At 52.2% G+C, this 21245-nt stretch overlaps 1 protein-coding gene across 5 annotated transcripts in view; it reads left to right on the top strand.

Moving 5' to 3' along the window:
* IL1RAP (interleukin 1 receptor accessory protein) overlaps positions 1–21245 on the top strand; it is a 61153-nt gene that overhangs the window by 29445 nt on the left and 10463 nt on the right. For 3 of the 5 annotated variants that reach the window (XR_003095615.1, XM_006030142.2, XM_025211726.1), the window contains 8 exons: positions 4287–4572; positions 5364–5556; positions 8437–8602; positions 9623–9694; positions 10527–10656; positions 12521–12669; positions 17436–17585; positions 19585–19728. Coding sequence is in view for 3 of the 5 variants with exons in the window: in XM_006030142.2 (XP_006030204.1) it covers positions 4287–4572; positions 5364–5556; positions 8437–8602; positions 9623–9694; positions 10527–10656; positions 12521–12669; positions 17436–17585; positions 19585–19728 (1290 nt within the window). In the remaining 2 variants the exon portion in view is untranslated. Of the gene's footprint in view, positions 1–4286; positions 4573–5363; positions 5557–8436; positions 8603–9622; positions 9695–10526; positions 10657–12520; positions 12670–16173; positions 16475–17435; positions 17586–19096; positions 19263–19584; positions 19729–21245 lie in introns of those variants that run through there. The other 2 variants (XR_003095616.1, XM_025211727.1) reach the window with 2 other exon arrangements.

The raw sequence follows: 21245 nt of genomic DNA, 5'->3' as shown, positions 1-21245 counted from the left end.
GGGGGGTGGGGACGGGAGGGAAGGAGGGGGTCTGTTGTCTCCCTCTGTCAGGCATTTTTAAATGCAGCTGTTTCCATGTTGTCATAAGGGCCAGAATTAGCATGCACATCCTCGCCTGCCTCCTGCCTCAGCTCCCCGTGGTCAGGAGGGGTCCCTATGTTGAGCACCCTCCACCCAAGCTTAGCAACATGGTGCTGCAGCTCTGACCTCCGGAGGGGCATTTTGGGGAGAGGAAATGGGACTTCCTATAGTGCGAGGCTGGAAGTAGGCATCTGGGCTGGTGGAGCTCCAGGATCCCCAAGTTTTCCTAGTGCTGGCTGCGGCCTGCAAAGGAGAAGGGGTGGGTTTGTCTTGGTGCCTGGAGCCCAGCCATGTAATCTGTGTTGAGACTGAAATGCTGCGACCTTCATCGGACGGCGGAGAGAGATTCAGGGGTCAGGTGAGAACAAAGTGCCCTTGTCACCTGCTGGGACTGACATGGGGGATGGCTGGTTGGGGCTGAGTAGGGAGAAAGCTGCTGAATCCCTAATGAGGCCGCGTGGAGAAGGGAGGGGGGACATCCTGGCAGGGGGAGGCAGGAGCAATTCATCCTACCAAGCAAAAAGCACCCATCGCAACAGATCTAAACGCACTCCAGCCCCGGGGTGCTGGCATTTTGGTGGCATCCCTTACCAGCAGACCCAGCCTGAGGCATGGGGGTGGAAGGGGACGTCTACCTGATGATTTAACAGCGAGATCTCGCCCTCCGACTGTGCTCCTGCTGTCCGAGGGGAGATCGATGATCTTGGCTCCTTTCTTGCACTCTTGGAGCGGTTGTCAAGATTTATCGACCGGAGAGGGCTGGGAGAGGGGGGTCACTGCTTGCCTGTGAGCACATCGCCATCCTCAGACCGCTGCTTGGTGGCATGGGGAGAGCCCCTCTGCATCAGCGGCCTTTGCCATTACACTGACACCTGGGAAACCCGGACCCCTCACACCTCTTGAGTCCGTGCCGGGGGTCCTCAGCATTTTTGGACTCGAAGCCCCCTGGAAAACACCAGCTTTAAGCTCTCACGCGTATTTGGACTACAGACTAGGGTAGAGCAATTCTTGTGTCCCTGAGAGCTCAGGAAGCCCACGGCAGGTCAGAGCGGTGTTGGTGCCTTCAATTCCTATTTGGGTTTAGCTTGTGATCGTGAGTCGGGGCTGGCTCCCGTCGTATTGAGAAGCCCCCTCAAAAGGATCTGCTGGTTGAGATATGCCGCTCTGTGCAAAGGGGACGGCGCGGTGCGCAGCGACAGCCCTCCATCCCTGCTCCCACCTGTTGCCATAGCGATTGGCAAGCATGGGAAACGAATGCTATTTTTCTGGCCCATGCAAAATGATACAAAGGCTTATGCTGGGAGAAGAGGCCGGTTGAGTTTGGCGGTGCTGGCTTATGAGCTGCGGTGTTTGCAATTGCATGCATGCACGCATGCATCCATCCAAGAACCTCACGGTTACATTATACATGCAGACCTCTCTCCTCTCCGGCTTTGCATGCATGCATCCATCCAAGAACCTCACGGTTGCCATATACATGCAGACCTCTCCAACCTGGCTTTGCATGCATGCATGCATCCACCCATCCAAGGATCTCACAGCTGCCATATACATGCAAACCTCTCTCCTCTTTGGCTTTGCATGCATGCATCCATCCAAGAACCTCACGGTTGCCATATACATGCAGACCTCTCCAACCTGGCTTTGCATGCATGCATGCATCCAGCCAAGGATCTCACAGCTGCCATATACATGCAGACCTCTCTCCTCTCCGGCTTTGCATGCATGCATCCAGCCAAGGATCTCACAGCTGTCATATACATGCAAACCTCTCTCCTCTTTGGCTTTGCATGCATGCATCCAGCCAAGGATCTCACAGCTGTCATATACATGCAAACCTCTCTCCTCTTTGCTTTGCATGCATGCATGCATGCATGCATCCAAGAACCTCATGGTTGCCATATACAGCAGACCTGTCTCTTCTCTGGCCTTGCTGTGGGAAGGCATAAAGACCTGCTGCCTTCATGCAGCCCCAGAAGGATGTAGCAAAGTCGGGGTCAAAGATATCCTGCTTTACTGTCCCATGCTCTGCTCCCCAGACACAGCTCCCTTTTGCAAGGGCACGGGCCAATGGCAGATTTCCTTTATGAAAACACATGGCTCTGGAGCAAATAGCCACCAGGACTTCAGCCCACAGTTAGCAGGCAGTTGCTGACAGACTCATCTGTCTTATGAGCAGCTCTGTGAAGTCTGGCCCAGTGCATCCAGTGGGTAGCCTGGGTAGATGCGGTATCTTTTACTAGAACAACTAAATAGTTGGAAAAAAATGGTCTTTGCAAGCTTTCGGGCACAAACACCCATCTTCAGGCATTGGGAGACTGCTGCTGCTATGTGCTGTCCAAGGTAGAAAAGAAGCTCCTTAGGCCAACCCGGCTACAACCAACAGCCCTGCAGTGGGTAGCCTGGCCTCCCTGCAGCTCAGCCACTTTGCAGTGTATTAGTTCGTCCTACGTGGTCACGACTGTGATGCTGGTCACAGACAATGAGGGTTGAAGGGAGCTCAGGAGGTCACATCTAGTCCAAAGCAGGACCAGCCCCAACTACATCATCCCAGACAAGGCTTGGTCTACCTGGGTCTTCTTTGCAGACGTGATGGGCTCTGCAGTGGGCCAGCCCTGGAGCATGCCGTCATCCTAATGTAGCACTGCCAGGGCAGCAAAACCAGTAAAAACATAAGAGCTACCATGTCCTGGATCAGACCTAGGTCCATCTTGCCTGCTCGTTTCATGTTGCAACTCCTTGTTTTCTTGTCTGGTGAGAGAGACAGTCAATAATAAACCCCTGTTGACTTTCTCTACTCTCTTTAGTGCCTTGCAAACCCTTCTCCTACACACCTCAAGCATCTCTTTTCTAAACTGAACAGGTCTCCTGTCACATGGAAGCCCCTCCACACCCCTGAGCATCCTTCTTGCCCTTCTCTGGACCTTCTCCTGTTCTTCTGTATCTAATTTCTGAGGCGTGGGGACCAAAACTAGGCACTGTATTCAAGGCTTGAATGCATGCACCATGGATGTATAAAGGGGTATTGCAATGCTTTCAGTGCTGTTCACAATTCCCTTCTTCATCATCCTGAGCATTGCATTTGCTTTTTTGATGGCTGCTGATCCCTGAGCTGGTGTTTTTAGTGAACTGTCCATTGAAAATCTGCTTTCAGTACGACTTCCCTGGGTAGCTGAGATCTGCACTGGCAGTGGGTCTTCCCCTGGGAGGGGAAGGGGCAGCATCAGCGGTGCCAGACTGGATGTGCTGGGGCATCATAACCTCCCTCCCCTTCAACCAGCGGGGCATGGTTGGGGAACACGGCAGGTAGCAGCCGGCTGACACTATTGTTCCCCCGTCGCCAGCACCCATTTTCCTGGGAGACCTCTTTTGCCGGCACTGACTCGGGAGGGAAGAGCTGCCGGCTGAAGAAGAATTGACTTTCAGGCTGCAATTTATCTGTCTTCCCTCCATTATCAATGAAGATGGATGTGGGCTTGCAGAACAACTTTCTTCTGCACGGCTCAGCTGTCTCTGCCCCCTCATCCTGGTTTCTGATGTCGGCAGGTGGCCGCGGGGATGCAATTCAGGGGACCGCTCCTTTTTTCAGGCCTGGAGCACGCTCCCCCATGACGTGTACTGTCCCGTCTCACTGCTGGCCCCCAGCTTCCCTGCCTATGGGAGACTCTCAGCAGGTCTCCACGCACCCATTTATCACTGCTACTTATTATTCACGATGCCCTTGCCTGTCCAAGCTGCATTTCTGTAGCAGAAGTCCGCTGTGCCAGGTACGGTGTACATGCAAAACCAAGAGCCCCTTCCCCAAAATGCTTGCAGAGACAGCGGGTAGATAGAGGAGGATGAGGAAACGATGCCTCGGGAGCATGGCACTGCTGAACACTGCAGTGGCACCCCCTCATGATGATTTATAAGCTTGCATTGCCGTGCCCTTCATGCCCATTGCCTATACCAGCAGCCCTGCAGCTGTTCTCAGGGTGGCATTTGCTTTATGCCCTCGAGGAAGCCTGGCTCTCTCCCACCTTGACCTGAGTTGTCATCCAGGCAGGGATGAAACATCTATTTTTTGGATAGAAAAAACAGGCTTCTTGATATCCCAAATAGGGCAAAGTCTCCCAGCCCAGCTGTATAGGGACCCAGCTCTAGATGCTTTGGTCTTTGCTCTCAGCAGACGCAGGGTCAGGGCCACCTGTTCTCTCTGCTTGCAGAGCGCTGCGACGACTGGGGTGTGGACACCATGAAACAAATCCAGCTCTACGATGGGGAGCCCACCAGGATCAAATGCCCGCTCTTCGAGACCTTCTTGAAGTTCAACTACAGCACGGCCCACTCTGCCGGCCTCACCCTCATCTGGTACTGGATCGGGCAGGATCGGGACCTGGAGGAGCCCATCAACTTCCGCCTCCCGGACAGCCGGATCAGCAAGGAGAAGGACACCCTTTGGTTTCGGCCTGCCCAGCTCAACGACACAGGGAATTACACGTGCATGCTCAGGTAGGGCAGTGGGGATTGTCTTTCAGGACCCTCAAAGTCCTTATGATATGGGGAGGAAATTGGGCTGTCCACTTCCCATCTCCACGCAGGGAAAAGGGCGCTGTTATCAGGATGAATGGGGAAAGGACTGCAACAATGATCTGAATTTGCAGTGCCAAGCCCATTTACATTGTAATTAGGCTTGGCACCTTCAAAGCATTAATGGACACATTTCTGATTGCTAGCTGCAAACGGCCATGAAGAAACCCTGAGCAAACTCCATAGGCATGCACTGTTAAGCAATGAGCCACGTGCTTGGGGCAGAGGTATTGCTTCGGTATTACCTCTTGGCTGGATGCTCACTTGGCCACGCTTTGCAACAGACAGTTAAGGTTGGAAGGGACCTCAATCCATCCCGTCTTCCAGATACTTCAAAGGATTGTCAGGAAAATGGAGAAACAGCCCAAAATGCAGGAGGGCAGGAGCAGAGCATCCTCAGAGGGTCAAGGAGATTTCTCTCTCTCCTCTCTCTTGCTGTCCACGTCTTTCTTTCGTTTTGTTTTTTGCCAGGGTGCCTGTGAAATGTTGTTGCAGTCACAAAGGAGGGCTCGGTGCATTAGTCATGTTGGCAAGTTCTCCCGCGTCTGCCTCCTGCCTATATTACTGAGGTTTCTTTTCTGCATGTAAATCTGAAATGTGGTCGAATGCATCGTCTCAGCACTGGAATTTCTGAGACCCAACCTGTGGCTTTTCTTCGGTGCATATAAGTAAACCAGACTGAGCTAACAACCCGGCCACTTCTCTCCCCTTAGGAACACAACCTATTGCAGCAAAGTTGCGTTTCCCTTGGAGGTTGTTCAGAAAGACCCGGGTTCGTGCGTCAGCCGTGCCATCAAGCCCATGGAAGAGATGTTCTACTTGGAGCACGCTAACGAGGTCATCCCTTGCCCAGATATCGATGGGTTTTACCCTCCCAGTGCAAAGCCAACTATCAAGTGGTACAAGGTAAGAAGGGTCGGGGGCGTTAGGACTGGGGGAGAGACTGGTTCTTATGGGAAATGGTGATGCACGCAGCCATCGCTGTATAAGAGCCGGGAGGTCAAGCCCCAATTACACAACTTCAGTTGGAGCTACATCAGAGCCAGCTTTCACTGAAGTCCCTGGTAAAACCCCCCTTACCTGCGATGGGACATAACTGGAGGCTATTCCCCGCTCCTTTCCAGTGACTTAGTTGAGACTGTAACTCTGGAGACCGAGGTTCAGCTCCTAGATGTGCTCAAAGCCACTCGCATGCTCCTGGGCAAGTCGCTTCTTTATAGGCATCAGCTTCCTCCTCTCTTAGCATCGGATGAACCAGCGAGTCTCTAAGATGCTGCCCTGCCCTCGTGGCTAACCAACTCTGGGCCTCCCCTTCTGTGAACTGGGAGTGAAGATAACCAACCTTTGCATCCTGTACCCTAGAAATCAGCAGAGAAATCATTGCCGTGACGTTCAAGTTTTCAAGCCTTGCGTCTTCGCATCACAGTCTTATGGTCGCCAAGCTGGAGACAACCGAGTGGGGCCTGATTCTCTGAAAATGCTGCATGCCCCTAGCTCTAAAAATCAGGCATCCTACTGGGGTGTCTGGTCAGGCATCTGCAACCACCATGCATTGTTTAAAATCCTGACTTTAGGCTCCCTCACTAGCCGGTTCTCATTTTGCAGGAGAAAACGAGGCTGTAGCAGCTCTGGTTAGCAACAGGGAAGAGAGATCTGAAGAAATTCTCCACAGACCTGTTACTACAGGGGGTTTTGATGCTTAATTCACTGGGGCTTTGCAAAGAGCCATGAGATGCATAGCTGGGAGGTACTGGAGCAGCGCAGCTGCTTAAGAGGAGCCAGTGCATCTCTTCTCACTAAACGCCATCATTTTTAGCAAAGGGAAGTCAGTTCATTTTGTGGGTTTAAATGCCTCTCTCATCGCCTCCATTGAAATTCACATCTCGACAATCAATTAGCAGAGTGAAACAAAAAAGCCCCATGGAAATCATTGTGCAGACAGCAAGTCATCCCGCTCCTTATAAAAACCATTATGAATGGTATATTACTTCTGCCTTAAACTGCCACGTTAAGATGAATCTGACTTGGAAATGCACCATTCAGAAATAATCTCAGAGAAAATGTGCAAATCTTTGGCTTTTATGACCATCAAGATGTCATCGCCGTAACCCTCTTCCTGAGAAGGGATCAGCCGCTTGGCACATTGTCAGGCAAGGCAGAAAACCTGCACTGAGTGGAAGGCTTATTAAGGTTTCTCAGCAATTTATGCCCTTCTGTCGGCTGCTCGGTGGGGGCCAGGTCCCCAGCAGAAGTCACTCAGTGCAGCTCCAGTCCTCCCAAACGAACCACGCACGTCAAGGGCAGATGAGGATCTGGGCTTGGACCTGGGGATTAGTTTGTCATGCACTTGGAAGATCTCTCCCATCCTGGTTTTGCTTCTCTCTCTGCCCGTGGGTCAAGAGCCCTGCCCGTGCCCATTCTGGATGCTGAATCGGGACCGCCTGCTGGATCCCACCCAGGGACAGAGTGGGCATTGTCCACCCAGCTCGCCGCGGTAGATAATTCATAAGTGGCTGGACTGAAGTAGATGAAATTCATAGACTCATATTAAATGAGAGTGGGGAGGGACCCCAGGAGGTCACATCTAGTCTAACCCCCTGCTCCAAGCAGGGCCATCTCCAGCTACATCATCCCAGCCAAGGCTTTGTCTACCCAGGTCTTAAAAACCTTCAAGGATGGAGACTGCACCACCTCTCTGGGTAACCTGTTCCAGTGTTTCACTACCCCCCTGGTGAGAGAGTTTTTCCTAATATCCAACCTCATCTTCCCTTGCTGCAACTGGAGCCCATTGCTCCTTCTGTCATCTGCCCCCACTGAGACCAGCCCAGCTCCATCCTCTTTGCAGCCCCCCTGCAGAGAGGTGAAGCTGCTATTCAGTCCCCTCGGTCTTCTCTTCTGCAGACTAAATCAGCCCATTTCCTTCAGCCTCTTCTCACCAGTCCTGTCCCCCAGCCCCACAACCATTTTCATTGCCCTGCAATGTGTCCACATCCTTTCTGTAGGGGGAGACCCAAAACTGGACACAGGACTCCAGATGTGGCCCCCCCAGTGCTGAATAGAGGGGAAGGATCATGCCATTGATGCCTCATAGCCTTTGCAAACCCAGGGCTAAGGGACTTTGTGGCAAGAGGCTCCAAGTGGCAGCGTCACACCTGATCCTGTGCTCTTTTCCCCCCCTGCACTGCAGGAAGCACACGGCAATATGCACTGCAGTTAGGTTTGTGGTGTGCATTGATTTGGGGAGCTGTTGCAAACAGCAAGGGATTTTGGCTTCTTGTCTGAATCCATTTAAATGCAGTCAGTTCTCAGGGCTGAAGGGCTAGCAGGGAACTGGTTGATGGTGCCTGGGTGGAGCATCCTGCAAGGAGGAGCTGCCCATGTGCCTTTACAGACTCTCTGGCCTGCATCACATGGGAAACCAAGGCAATGCCTCTATTTCTCCTGCCACCGACAACCACCCGGACAGCTTTTAGTCTCCCATCCTCAGGAGGCAGCTAAAAGGGGGTTGCACACCCAAGTGACTCCATCCTTTGAATGTCCTTTCATCATATTTTCCATTAAAATCATTGTTTTATTCTGGGGAAACTGAGGCACGGGGTAGACCTTTCCCCTCCCTGCATACCTTCTGGCCTGCAGACCCTCACCCATACGTGGCACCAAATCCAAGTCCTGGCACCATGTTTCTGGGCTTATCGCTGCCTCGGGTGCCGGTGTTTTACAGGGAGGGGACGGAGGGGGGAAGCTATTTCGCTTCCCCACCTGAGCGCTCCCTCTCTCTGCCTCCAGAACTGCGTGTTTGTGAAGGACTTCTACGACATCTATCCTCACGGGCCCACCCTCACCTTCGGCATCATCCGCGACACCTTCAAGGGAGACTACACCTGCATCGTGACCTTCCAGGAGAACGGACGGGCCTACAACCTCACCCGAACCGTGCGGATGAAGGTGGTGGGTAAGGAAGGGAAACTGAGGCAGGAGATGGGGAAGGATCCGGGGACCAACTAAGACAACTCCCCCAGGCACCAATACGTGGCCTGCATGTGTTCAATGGGCTCTGCATCTTCTGGTGTACGGATAGCCAAAGCATCACGCAGTCATTCCCAGGATGGGGTGGTACGTGGGTACCACACCCCGTCAGCAGAAAGTGTGCATTGGTGTTGACAGCCTTTTAGAAAGAGCTTCAAAGTTTCCTCATGAGTTTTGGAAGTTTCCACCTGCCTATTTTAAAACTTTAGGTGCTTTTCTGTGCAGTTGAAGGTGGCCAGGTCATCAGGGCTGGGCTGGTTCTTCAGGGCTGCCCAGGTCTGAAGACTAAGCCACAAAAGCTTAGTCTTGATGACAGCAAATTCTTGGTGGACTTTAAAAGCCTGGTGAATGCTAGTTGTATCCGTGTTGGTCTAAGGACATGGGTAGACCAGGTTCTTTGGGGAAATCCAGTGTCTTTCATTAAAGCAAGCAAAAGTTTTTGGTCTAATTATTTTTAGTTGATATAATAAAAAATATCAGATTTAGCTAAAGATGCCCATCTGCCTGGTGAATGCTAGAGCATGCCCTGGTCATGTGGCAATAGGTATGCATTGAATGCACAAGGAGGAAGAGTAATTTCAGGCAGGAGCAAACCGCTTGCTGTAGGGCCAGGAGAAGAGTCTGGCTTCTAGGCTGACCTGGGAGTGGTATCGGAGATGCCTGGGGGAGACGGGAGAGTGCAGATGAGCCCAGAGTGTCTCTCCAGATGTGGCAAAATGTAGGGGTTTTCAGAAGAAACCAGCATCTTTGCAGTCTGCCTAGATTGAATTCTGCCCTTGATGTTGCTCGTGCAGCTCGTAGCAGCAGCGCTGCAAGACGGGCTCCTGCAGCCACACGCTAGAGTTGTTCGGGGGCTGTGGGGAGTTAGCATCAGCTCGTGCAATGGTCCTAACGAAGCCAGATCTCGTTCTCAGCTCAGGAGGGATCCCATTTTCCATTCCCGCAGGGTCTCCAAACAAGGCGTTGCCGCCGCAGTTCACCTCTCCCAACGAGAAAGTCGTCTACAAGCTGGAACCAGGTAACGCGCCGCGCTCTCCTGTGCCATGTGTGGGGGGAGCGTCTGCCAGGATGGGGAAGGTCTTGCTTAAGCAGTGCAATGAACCTGCAAGTCCGTGTACTTCCTCTGTGCTCACAGGGGCTGTGCATCGTCTGCCCTGTGCTTTGGGACCTGGGGGTGGGAGCAGCTGCAGAAGCAGATGGAGCTGGAAGTGTCACCCTTAGGGAGGTTTAATGGGGGAGAACTAAGCCCATCCTCTGCCTCCTTCCCATCCCCTCCAGTTTCCATTTAGCTGGCCCCCTTCCCCTCCCAGTAAAGCATGGATCTAACCTGCTCTTCCCTGCCTGCACATTGTCACGTTGCTAATGCACCCCGCAGAGCATCCCCTCATCTGTGCAGACAGCCAGCTCTTTGGGGCAGGGACTGCCGGGTAGTCTGTGTCCATACAGTGCCTGGTACGGTGGTGGTTGGCCACTGCTGCATTGAGAATAACCTTATATTTAATGCACTGTTTAAGAGGTCTGAAAGCAGGTCCTGCTTCTCCCCCAGACTTCCTGGGCAACCTTAGGCAAATCTCAGTCTTCACGTTTGTAAAATGGATCTAGCAGCATTTCCCCACCTCATGAGAGAGCTGAGAGCAAATGTGCCTTCATGTGTGTAGGTCACTCAGGCTCCTAGGAAGCAGGAAGGGACCTGTCGGGCACACATTTCTCCCGTGTAGCTGGCGGTCAAGGGAAGGGGCCGTGTTATTTCATGCTTCCTGGATCTCAGGTGTTGTGTTCGGTCCCTTCCCGGTGGGGAGGGAGAATGAAGGCTGGAGGGGCTGCGTTTCATTGGCATCTTTCTGTCCTAGGGGAAGATCTTGTTCTGCCCTGTCAGGTCTACTTCACTTTCCTGAAGGACTCCCGCACCGAGGCATGGTGGACCATCGATGGGAAAAACACGGACGACATCACGGACCCACGGATAAAAGTCACTCAAAGGTAACGATTTGCACGTCAGACCTCTGCTGTCTGCATCCTCTCCTAATTATCCCATGGCTGGACCTTGGACGCAGGCCTGCACCAGCACAGCCCCTGCGGGCATCAGCCGGAGCTCCCTTTGCTAATAGCTGATCAGGATGTGGACTAGTGACAGCCCCAGGGAGCTGCATTATTTTCTGGCTCCTGGCCATTTCAAATGGCCCTCAGGCCCAAGTCTCAAAAAGAAGTTATTTAGGGTTGAAAAGCAGCTCTTAAGTGAACTGGTGACTTTCCAGAGCTGCCCTCTAATGCAGTGGTCCCCAAACTCGGACAGATTGCGCACCACCGGTTTAAAATGATACGACCTTTAAAGCACCACCAGAAAAATTTTCAGTTCAATCTTAAGTACCACCAGCAAGTTTTTGTCATATAAAGTAATTATAATCAATGTGTTAATGCGTACTACTGACGGGTTGTCTGTGTACCGCTGGTGGTACCCGTACCACAGATTGGGAACCACAATGGATAATAATGGAACAGCTCTTCTCTGTGTCATGGGCCCTGTACTGTCAATGCATAAGGGAGGTTCTCCTGTGACGCAGGCAGCTGGTTTTGGAGCAGGAGGATCGAGATCTCCTCACCCTGCCCAGTACTGCAGAGAAGGGCCTGAGGGTTACGGTGGACCGTGCACTCAGTATGAGCAAATAGTGCTTGTTGCAAAAATAAAACAAACCCCAACCCAATTCAGTCCTGGGTTGTGTTAATCAGGAGTGTCACCTGCAAATCAAGGGAAGTGATTCTCTGTTTAGCCCCACCGAGACCCTACCTGGAGTATTGCATCCACACTTTAAGGAAGATGTGGACCGACTGGAAAGAGCCCAGTGCAGAGCAACACAAAATGTATTAGGGGCCTTGAGAAGCATAATTGATGTGGAAAGGCTGAAAGAGCTAGTGTTATTTAATTTGGAGAAGTGAAGACTGGGGGAGGGAGGGGATTTGATAACAGTCTTCAAATAACTAAAGGGCAATTATAGAGAGGAGGGAGATGGGCTTTTCTCTGTGGCTGCAGGGCACGGGTCAAGGAGCAATGCCTCCAACTGCAGCAGGGGAAATTCAGGCTGGAGAGGAGGAGGGACTTTCTGACCAGGAGGGTGGTCAAGCATTGGGACAGAAGCTGTGGTCTCTCCAACCTGGGAAATGTTCAAGAGCAGGTTGGACAGACACGTAGCCAGGCTGGTTTAGTCCGGGATGCTCTTGCCTTGAGCAGGGGCCTGGACCAGACGTGACCTTGTGAGGTCCCTTCCAGCCTGACCTGATCCTCTGAATTGCTGCAGTACCTTGTACTGCTATCACGTGTCTTGTGGAAAGTCTAGTGCCGTCTCACAGAAAGGTCCCAGGGAAGAGTGGGTCTTTTTTGGGCAAAGTGCTGCACAGCACCAAGTAAGAGGGCAGGTTGCAAATAGACATGGCCACGTGGGGGAGAAAGGAGAGAGATCGTCACCCCTGCTTTATCATCCAGGCACATGAAGCAATGTTTCCAAAGTCACACTGGACATTGGAAGCAGAGGCAGAAATTAGACTCGGAGTTTAGGAAACCCAAGTGATTGGAGAAATCTCCTCTCTCAAATCCCCTGTGACACACAGCCGACAATCGGGCAGCAGAAAACAAGTAAAACTAGGCAGAAGTTGCCCATGGACCAGCTACCCCGTGCAGTGCGGAGCATTGACATTCAGTGCAAAACTCCCGATCCGCTACCAGCGATGAACGACTGATCTGTTAATTGTCTTTTGTTTTGCCAAAAATAAAGGAGAAGTCTAAAGTGAATAGCAACAAATCGCATGCACATCGCTGGGCTTCTGCATGCTAACCCTTTTGTTTTCCCAGCGAGATTGCCCAGCTCTTCGGAGACAAGGACATTGTGAGGATGCTGACGATTGCAAAGGTCACGCCGGAGGATTTGAAGCACAACTACACCTGCCATGCCAGGAACAGCAAAGGAGAAGTGCAGCAGCAGGCGCTGGTGAAAATGAAAGGTAAGGGATTGGCACCCGCAGGGGGGTACGGGATGCAGCCTGGCCGGCCACGGGAGTGTGCCTGAGTGCCGAAGCCGTACCTTGGGGCGAGGCACGGCTGGGGTCCTGGCACGGCCCTTTGTGGGGATAACAGAGGGGGTATTTCCTGCTCCCGTGCTGTCCCAGCTGGCACTAACAGTGGCACAGACACGAGGGATAGCGAGTTGTACCCTGACATGAGCATGTGCCTTGCTCTCCCTCCCCACAGACAGGGAGCAAGGGAAGGAGGCGGCCCAGGTCCTCTGCAGCGCAGCTCCTAGACTGGTGCAGCTGTGTCGCTTCCCACTGTGCTGAGCCCAGAGGGGCTGTTTGGCCTGGACAGGGCTCATAGCTGGCAGGGGGAAGCATGTACTTTATCCCTGGGAGGGGACGAGATGGAGGGCAGGGCTGCATTTTGGGAGCTGCACTTCGTTGCTACACACGAGACACGTGTAGAAGAGGTATTCGGTATTCCCTAGGGGCCTCTTTTTTCCATTGGGCTTGCACACAGTTCTCAGTTACCTTTGCATCTCTGCACCTGGATATCCAACCAGCAACCAAACCCAAATTGCTTTCCGTCCCCATACCCTAAAATTCTTTGTTTTGACCGAGTTGGGTCAGGCAGGAGTGGCAGCCCATTTTGTGCCCTGCCCGATTTATTTTTGTTTAAAACATTCAACAGTTTGTTCTGCTCCAGAGATAATAGTCAAATAAAGTTCAAGGCCAGAAATCCCTAACAATATTAATTTTTCCACTTGATGAAGACAGCACTGCATCAAACTTACACATAGATTAAAAAACCTTAAAAAAATAAACTTTATTTAAAGCTCAGACATTCTCCGTCACAGGCACGTTTATCTCCATGAACCCCAGATCCATCCCGCTCTAGAGACCCGAGAGATGCTTTGCTCTGGGGCGGTTCCTGGCTGCAAAACAGCAAGAGACATCAGAAGAACAGGGGAGATCTTGGCACGGGGAGGCTGAGCAGCAGATAATTAAAACTGACTGTGAGCTGATTAGACGTGCGCTCTGGAGCGGGCTGAACCAGGCTACTGGCATCCTGGGTGCATTGCTAGGAGCGCTGCCAGCAGACGGAGGGCAGTGATTCTTCCCTCTATTCAGCACTGGGGAGGCCACATCTGGAGTCCTGTGTCCAGCTGTGGGCCCCCCACTACAGAAAGGATGTGGACACATTGGAGAGAGTCCAGCGGAAGGCAATGAAAATGGTTGGGGGACATGTCTTGTGGGGTGAGGGTGAGGGAACTGGGCTGATTTAGTCTGCAGAAGAGAAGACCGAGGGGGATTGAATAGCAGCCTTCACCTTCCTGCAGGGGGGCTGCAAAGAGGATGGAGCTGGACTGGTCTTAGTGGGGGCAGATGACAGAAGGAGCAATGGGCTCAAGCTGCAGCCAGGGAAGTTGAGGTTGGATATTAGCAAAAACTCACTAGGAAGGTGGTGAAGCATTAGAACAGGTTACCCAAAGAGGTGGTGCAGTCTCCATCCCTGGAGGTTTTTAAGACCCGGGTAGACAAAGCCTTGGCTGGGATGATGCAGTTGGGGCTGGTCCTGCTTGGAGCAGGGGTTGGACTAGATACGACCTCCTGAGCTCCCTTCAACCCTCATTTTCTGAGTCTGTTATTCTAGGAGCTGGGCTTCCCCCTGGAGCCCAGCAAGAGCTGCTTGTCCAGGCAGTGCTCAGTATCCGTGCTATCGGCAGAGTCTTTTCCCCTCGCTCAGGCAGCGTTGCAAGAGGGTCACCGAGGCCTCAAGCCAGGCTAGAAGCTGATATTCTTCCAACCAGACCTGCCAGCCTCCTAATGAAAGCAGGGGGGCTAGTTGTGTTGGTGTGGGGGACTCCTTTTGTTTGACATCTGTTGGAATAGGCCCCTGAATCAGGCTTTATCGGGTAGTCGGCACTGATTACCCATCCCTCGTGGGCCGGCCGAGCATCCTCTCCAAGCCTGCAGCTGCTTTGGAAATGGGGGTTGCAAATGGCAGCTGTTGCTTTTGAATGCCTTGGTGCCATTTTTCGAGCGGGCCCCCCATAATTTGCTCCCAGTCCAGTCAAAGACCAGTCCTTAAGGATGCTGCTGGTCTGACAAGCCTTTGTGGTCAGCCTCCTTGGATAAGCCCAGCTGGGAACTGGCTGCGTGAAGGCAGCTGCTTCTCCTCTCCCATGTTTTTGAGGGAGCCGGACAGGCTCGCTGTTTCAGGCCCCGAGGAGGAGGATGATGATGATGATGATGAGTGCTGCAGTCAGGGCTGCTGGTGTAATGCAGTGCGACAGAGATGAAGCGCTCCATTCAGAGCAGGGACCTTCCCTCTTCTCTCTCCAGCTGCTCCTGCTTCCATGGAAGAGGTGTTTTTGACTCTGGCAGCAGCTGGACCCGATCCCTTCCTCGGCAAGCACCAGCCTGAGGTCTCTGTAGGCTGGGAGACGCTCCGGTTGACCTTGGGTGGTTGGCAGCTCCTTTCATAGGAGCCCCGAGAAACCCCGCTGTGCATTGGGAAGGCTGAGCCCTTGCAGGACACCCACCCGAGGAACCTGTCCTTTGCACGGCTCGTTTCAGATGCAAGAGACCCCCGGACCGCCCCATCCCAGCTTGCATTGGAAACGCCTTGTTTCCTGGCGTATCATCCCATCACGTAGCAGCACAGGGAGGAGACTTGTTCTCCTTCTGTGCTGTGATCTGTGAGTAGCATCCGTGCAAGGAGGTGGTCCCACTGACCTCTGAGGTCCCTTCTGACCCTAGGATCTTATGCCCTCTGGTTTACAGACATCTTTATTGAGAAGATGCTGAAATGGGGGTCACAGCCCTCTTCCTTGGGGGTCTCAAGTGCATTTTAACACCCCTTGCAGCACAGGGATGCCCTTGTCCCTGACTTTACCTGCAGCCAGTTTGAAAGCTTTTGGTGTCTGCGGGCCGCACGGGCCTTGTAGTTGTGCGACAGGGTTGACTGTATTGTTGTGGGACTAGGTTAGGCAAGGGGTGGCTTGCAGGGGGCTGCACTAGATGTCCCTTCCAGCCCCACTTCTCTGTGTTTTTGTGGCTCCTCAGCTATTGTGCTGTGGCTGGGAGCGTAAGGACCAAAACCTTCCTGTCTTAAGATGGTTTGGATCAGCGCCTTGCTCTTTTTCTCCCCTCCCTTTTCAGAACTGCCCACTCAAGGCAGCCTTTTGTAGCCCATCAGAAGGGGCAGCTAATTAGTGAAGGCCAGAGCTATTGGGCCATTTTAAGCTTTCTTTCCACGTCGCTCAGCACGGTAGTGCCTCCTACCGTTCCTCTTTGTGGGCTGATTGAGTGCATCGGTCTAGCAGGATGGAGGTCTGCAGCATGCAGGCTCTTCGTTTAGAAAGGCACCGTCTAGGATCCCACCTCAGCGACTCTCTAGACCCCAGAATGGGTGATTGGGAGATGCTTTTGCAGTAGACAAGTGATTTAAATGCCCCCTTTTTTTTTGTTTGTTTCTGCTCCATTTCGCAGCAGTTTGCAAGAACCAGACCAGACCACTGCTGGCAGGACCACCCTAAGCTACAATCACCTAGCTGCAGACCAGCACTTCATGCCATTCGATTCCAGCTCCTAGCTCCTTAAGCCCATTTCCCTCCTAAGCCCACATGCTAACGCGTGGATTTCTTTTATGTTGGCTAGAAGAAAAATTTCCCCTTGCTCCCTACCAATATTCATTTGTCTCTTTCTTTCCTGTATCTTTTGTGTCGCTCGCTTCCAACTGGGACCTGTTGAATGCTTTCCATTTCAATCGTCTCTGTCTGGTGATCGGTGTGTTTGCAAATAATAAAGTACAGTTAATCCAGGAGTTTTGCGATGCGCTCTCTTGTACTAATCTCTATTCAGTTTGCCGACGTGCGTGCCGCCTACCGCAAGCATCACTATTCACAATTCAATATTTCCCCAGAGACTCTAGGCAGGTTTTTTCCTGTTCCAAGTGTAAGGAAAAAAGCTAATGGCATGTCAGTGACTCTTGGGAGCAAGCATAAGGTCTCCTTTACCTGTGTTTTGATTTGGAAACAGGTAAGACTCCTTGTCAGACATTTCGATCTTCTAGAAAGTGTCTCATCTGGGCTACAGACTTACTTGAGGTCACTCTGGGACTAGCTAAAAGAGAGGCATACATCTGTGATAGGAGCCAGAGTGCCATTCATTTTGCTACTGGTTTGGGCAGGCGGTGATAACCGCTGCAATGATGCTTCCAGGGTGGTGTTTATTCCCAAAGTTCACAATTATAGTATTTTGGCGAGGCCAATTCTTTGGGCTTAGCCCACGAGCTGGGCCAGAGGAGCTGCCTCTGACAAATTGTGACTTGGAAATATTCCCCTGGCTTCTGCTCATGTTCCTGGGAGATCTGGGGAGGAATTGACCCCTTTTCAGTGTGAGAAGCGTGGAAGAATTGGGTCTTCAAGGTCTTTTCACTTCTTCTGGACTTCTTCCTTATGCTGTGACTCCCTCCATCTGAAACTGCCCCAGGGCTGAGTGCATGCATACTCAGCATGCACATGTGTGTGAGTGTATTGTGCGTGTGTGCACATGTGTATGTATATATAATTATGTATGTAATATAGGTGTGTCTGTACTGTGTATATACACATACATTTTTCTGCCCGGGCTTTGAATCTCCTATAAGAGCCTCTATTGCTCTGCTCGCGGCATGACCCCGGCCCATGCCTATTCGAATGATGGCTCCATACGTACTACCGAAAAAAGACCTGTCTGTGTTTTCCACCCAGTTGCAGCTCCGAGATACACCGTGGAGCTGGCCTGTGGATTGGGAGCTACCATCCTGCTGGTCGTGGTCCTGATAGTCATCTACCACGTGTATTGGCTTGAAATGGTCCTCTTCTACCGAGCTCACTTTGGCACCGACGAGACCATCCTAGGTAAGGGCTTTGGGGGAGCGCAGCAATCGTTTCCAGCCACTGGTCCCTGTGATGCTGTGTAGATTTCTCTGCAGGCTGTTTTTTACCCTCTTCAGAGATAGGGCCCTGCCTTTTCTTAACAGTTTTCATACAGCCATAGAAAATGAAGGTTGGGAGGGAGCTCAGGAGGTCACATCTAGTGCAACCCCCTGCTCCAAGCAGAACCAGCCCCAACTCCATCATCCCAGACAAGGCTTTGTCAAGCCAGGTCTTCAAAACCTCCAAGGATGGAGATTGCACCACCTCTCTGGGTAACCTGTCCCAGTGCTTCACCACCCTCCTGATGAGGAAGTTTTTCCTAATATGCAACCTCAACTTCCCTTGCTGCAGCTTGAGCCCATTGCTCCTTCTGGCATCTGCCCCCACTGAGAGCAGCCCAGCTCCTTCCTCTTTGCAGCCCCCCTGCAGGGAGGTGAAGGCTGCTATTCAATCCCCCTCAGTCTTCTCTTCTCCAGACTCAATCAGTCCAGCTCCCTCGGCCTCTCTTCACCAGTCCTGTCCCCAGCCCCACAACCATTTTCATTGCCCTCCACTGGACTCTCTCCAATGTGTCCACATCCTGTCTGTAGTGGGGGTCCACAGCTGGACACAGGACTCCAGATGTGACCTCCCCGGTGCTGAATAGAAAATCACTGCCCTGGATCTGCTGGCCACGCTCCTACCAATGCAGCCCAGGATGCCATCAGCCTTCTTCACAAGGGCACACTGCTCACTCCTGTCCATCTTATTGTCCCCTGTAGCCCTTGCTTAAATGGGTGAAGCAAATGCTTAAATGGGTGAAACGAATGGTAGGAAGAAGAGCCCGTCACAGGGGCTGGGAGGCTGGAGGAGTCTTGCACAGGCTCACAGGATAGATGGGAGATGACCCAAGAACAAGCTGATTTCAAGGGACAGGGAGATGCTATTTGGTTTCCAGTCTAGTCCTGGCCTTCTCTGTTGGTTGATCAACAAGGATCCTAGGTGGGATGTGTGTGTGTGTGTGTGTGTGTGAGCTGGGGCAGAATGGACTCAGTCTGAAGCACAGAATTTGGGGCCAAGTGTCTCAATCCTAGGTCTGTCCTTGGCTTCTGATGTGACCTTGACCCCATGTCTCAGGACTCTGGGCTAGGATCTCTGCTTCTGTCACAGAGAAGAGAAGTGGGGCTGGAAGGGATCTGCAGAGGTCAGCCAGTCTAATATGAGGGTTTTCTTTTTTTTGTAAGATGGAGAGAAATAATCAAATATGTATAACATATATATATGTACACACACATGCATACACACACACGCATATACACATATACACACACACACGTTTTAATATGTATAACATATATATGTACACACATGCACACACACACACATGCTTATATTATATACACACATGTATATAATATAAGCAAACAAACAAACAATGTTTTCTTATTTCTCTCCATCTTACCAAAAAAAGCAAACCCTCATTCTCTCCCACTAAACAAAACTCCTTCTTTCAGACGAATTTCTTGTGTAGATGTTTGAGTCATGCAGGATCATTATAGACAGAAATCTTCTTGTTGGGGAAAAATACAAAAGAAGTCCTTACTGAAGCACAAAATCCCAAACAGTCTTTGAAGCTTCTCTTTCCACAAACCGTGGAGCAAAAAACATGAACGTAACAAGGTAGATAATTGTCCCCTGCTGCCTTTCCCTGGCAGGAGGGTGCTTGTTCTGGTGGGGGGTTGAAACCACTAAGCAAGGGTGCAATAGAGATGTGGGGATAGATTTGGGAGCTGTGCTGGTCTGAGACAAAAAGAAATGCAAACCTCTACAAATCTTGGTTCAGAGATGATCCCTTTCCTTAGAGCAGCCAAGAAGTGTGGAGCACTGTTCAGCAAGATGCTTGCAGGCAGGCTCCAGGGGAAGGGTAGATGGGGATACTGCATTGCCGATAACACTCACTCACATCTCCTCTGCTCCCCGCGGTCCCCCCGACCCCGCGCAGATGGCAAGGAGTATGACGTGTACGTGTCCTATGCCCGTAACGCCGAGGAAGAGGAGTTCGTGCTGCTCACCCTCCGCGGTGTCCTGGAGAACGAGTTCGGCTACAAGCTGTGCATCTTCGACAGGGACAGCCTCCCCGGGGGAAGTGAGTATGAGCAGGGGACGAGCTGCGACTCACGGCTTGGGGAAACCCGGCTGTACGGGGAGCGATCTGCTGTCATCCCACAGCCATCAGCCCCCGTGCCAGCCTGAGAAAGGGGGGATCAATCAGGGCTGGACCAGGATCAGTCAGTGCTGCCTGCATGGTGTGAACACATCGCTGGCAATGGCTAACACCATCTCCTTTAAGGTGTGAGACCCCCTTGTGCAGGGGTTGGAAAAGCTGCTAGCCTTCATTGCTTAGCCGTGTGTTTGCAGGGCTGACCCTGCTAGGGGGAAGAAGTCTTGCAAACAACCCCCGCGGGATCCTGGTGCATTCATGGGCCGCCCACTAATTATGATCCAACAGAAGGAAACTGTCTGGACTAGTCCTCAGGGGGGTTTCTAGCCTCTCTGTGCAGCGCTAGGGTGAGCGGCGTGGTTCGTCCCAGCTAACATGTGTCCTCCAGCAGGTGCATTTGCTGAGCTGAGGATGCACGTTCAATTTTTCACCACTTTCTACCCCTGCCAGCCCCGCAGAGCTGGGAGGCCACGTCTGGTCACATCCTGCACTGGGCATCATCCTTGGAATTGCTTTTAGGGTCCAGTTCTGTGTTTGCAGCATCCCTGGAGCGAAGCAGTCCATCTCCAGTGTCCTCATCACGTACAAGAATCCAGCTGGGCTCTCGGGACGTGTCTGCACTGTAACGCAGACGTACCCCGCCAGGTTTACGTGAGCCAGCTGGGGGTTGCTAGAAGCCTAGCTATGGGATGGTGGAACGCATTGCAAGATGCAAAGCCTGCTTGAGAAGCAGGGTAGGCACCCCCATGCTGAGCTCCCTCTTGCTACCAGATCCCTTGCTAGCTAGATGACTGCTAACAGCAGGAGAGCTGTTCTGCAGGGTTTGCAACACAGACCCATTGCTGGACACCAGGCAGGGTTTGCAATGCCACTGGTCACACAAAGCAATGTCTGCTCGTAGACAGAGAGCAACTGCTCCCTAGTAAATGATGCACGTGGAAGCCGCTATGCCGTGAACACGGGTTACCGGTGAGCTCCAGCGGTGCGGCACGTGGCTGGCCTGGAGAGCCCCTGACCAGTAATGATGGATGGGGCAGGTGGTGCTGGCTGGTTACTTTTAAGGCATGCTTAACCCTTTCCTTTCTGTCTGGCTTTGGTCCCAGAGGCCCACTAACAGGTGGACTTGCCTTCCTCTTTTCGCTTCGTTTCTCTGCTTGTTCTGTTCGACAGCTATTTGATCGCAGGGCAGCTCGCTCGGCGCTCACGGATCTGCGCCACCACGAGAATGCACGCTGGCCCCCAAAACTAACTGCAACGCAGCATTTGCCTTGGGGGTATCGACTGCTCTCCCTCTCTGTGGCCATCATCCCCCTCTCCAGTTCTTTCCCCATGTCCAAGACAACATTGCAGCCTCTGTCTCAAGGGTCCCAAAGCCCTTTCCAAGCAGCATCCACTGGGATCACCTATGTTTGACAGCACATAGCCTGGGACATGAGGCACGC

This window comes from Alligator sinensis, unplaced genomic scaffold (assembly GCF_000455745.1).
Source record: "Alligator sinensis unplaced genomic scaffold, ASM45574v1 scaffold697_1, whole genome shotgun sequence".
In the NCBI taxonomy this organism is placed as follows: Eukaryota; Metazoa; Chordata; order Crocodylia; family Alligatoridae; genus Alligator; species Alligator sinensis.
Note: the sequence above shows the minus strand (reverse complement) of the source record. Positions and strands in the feature narration are given on the sequence as shown.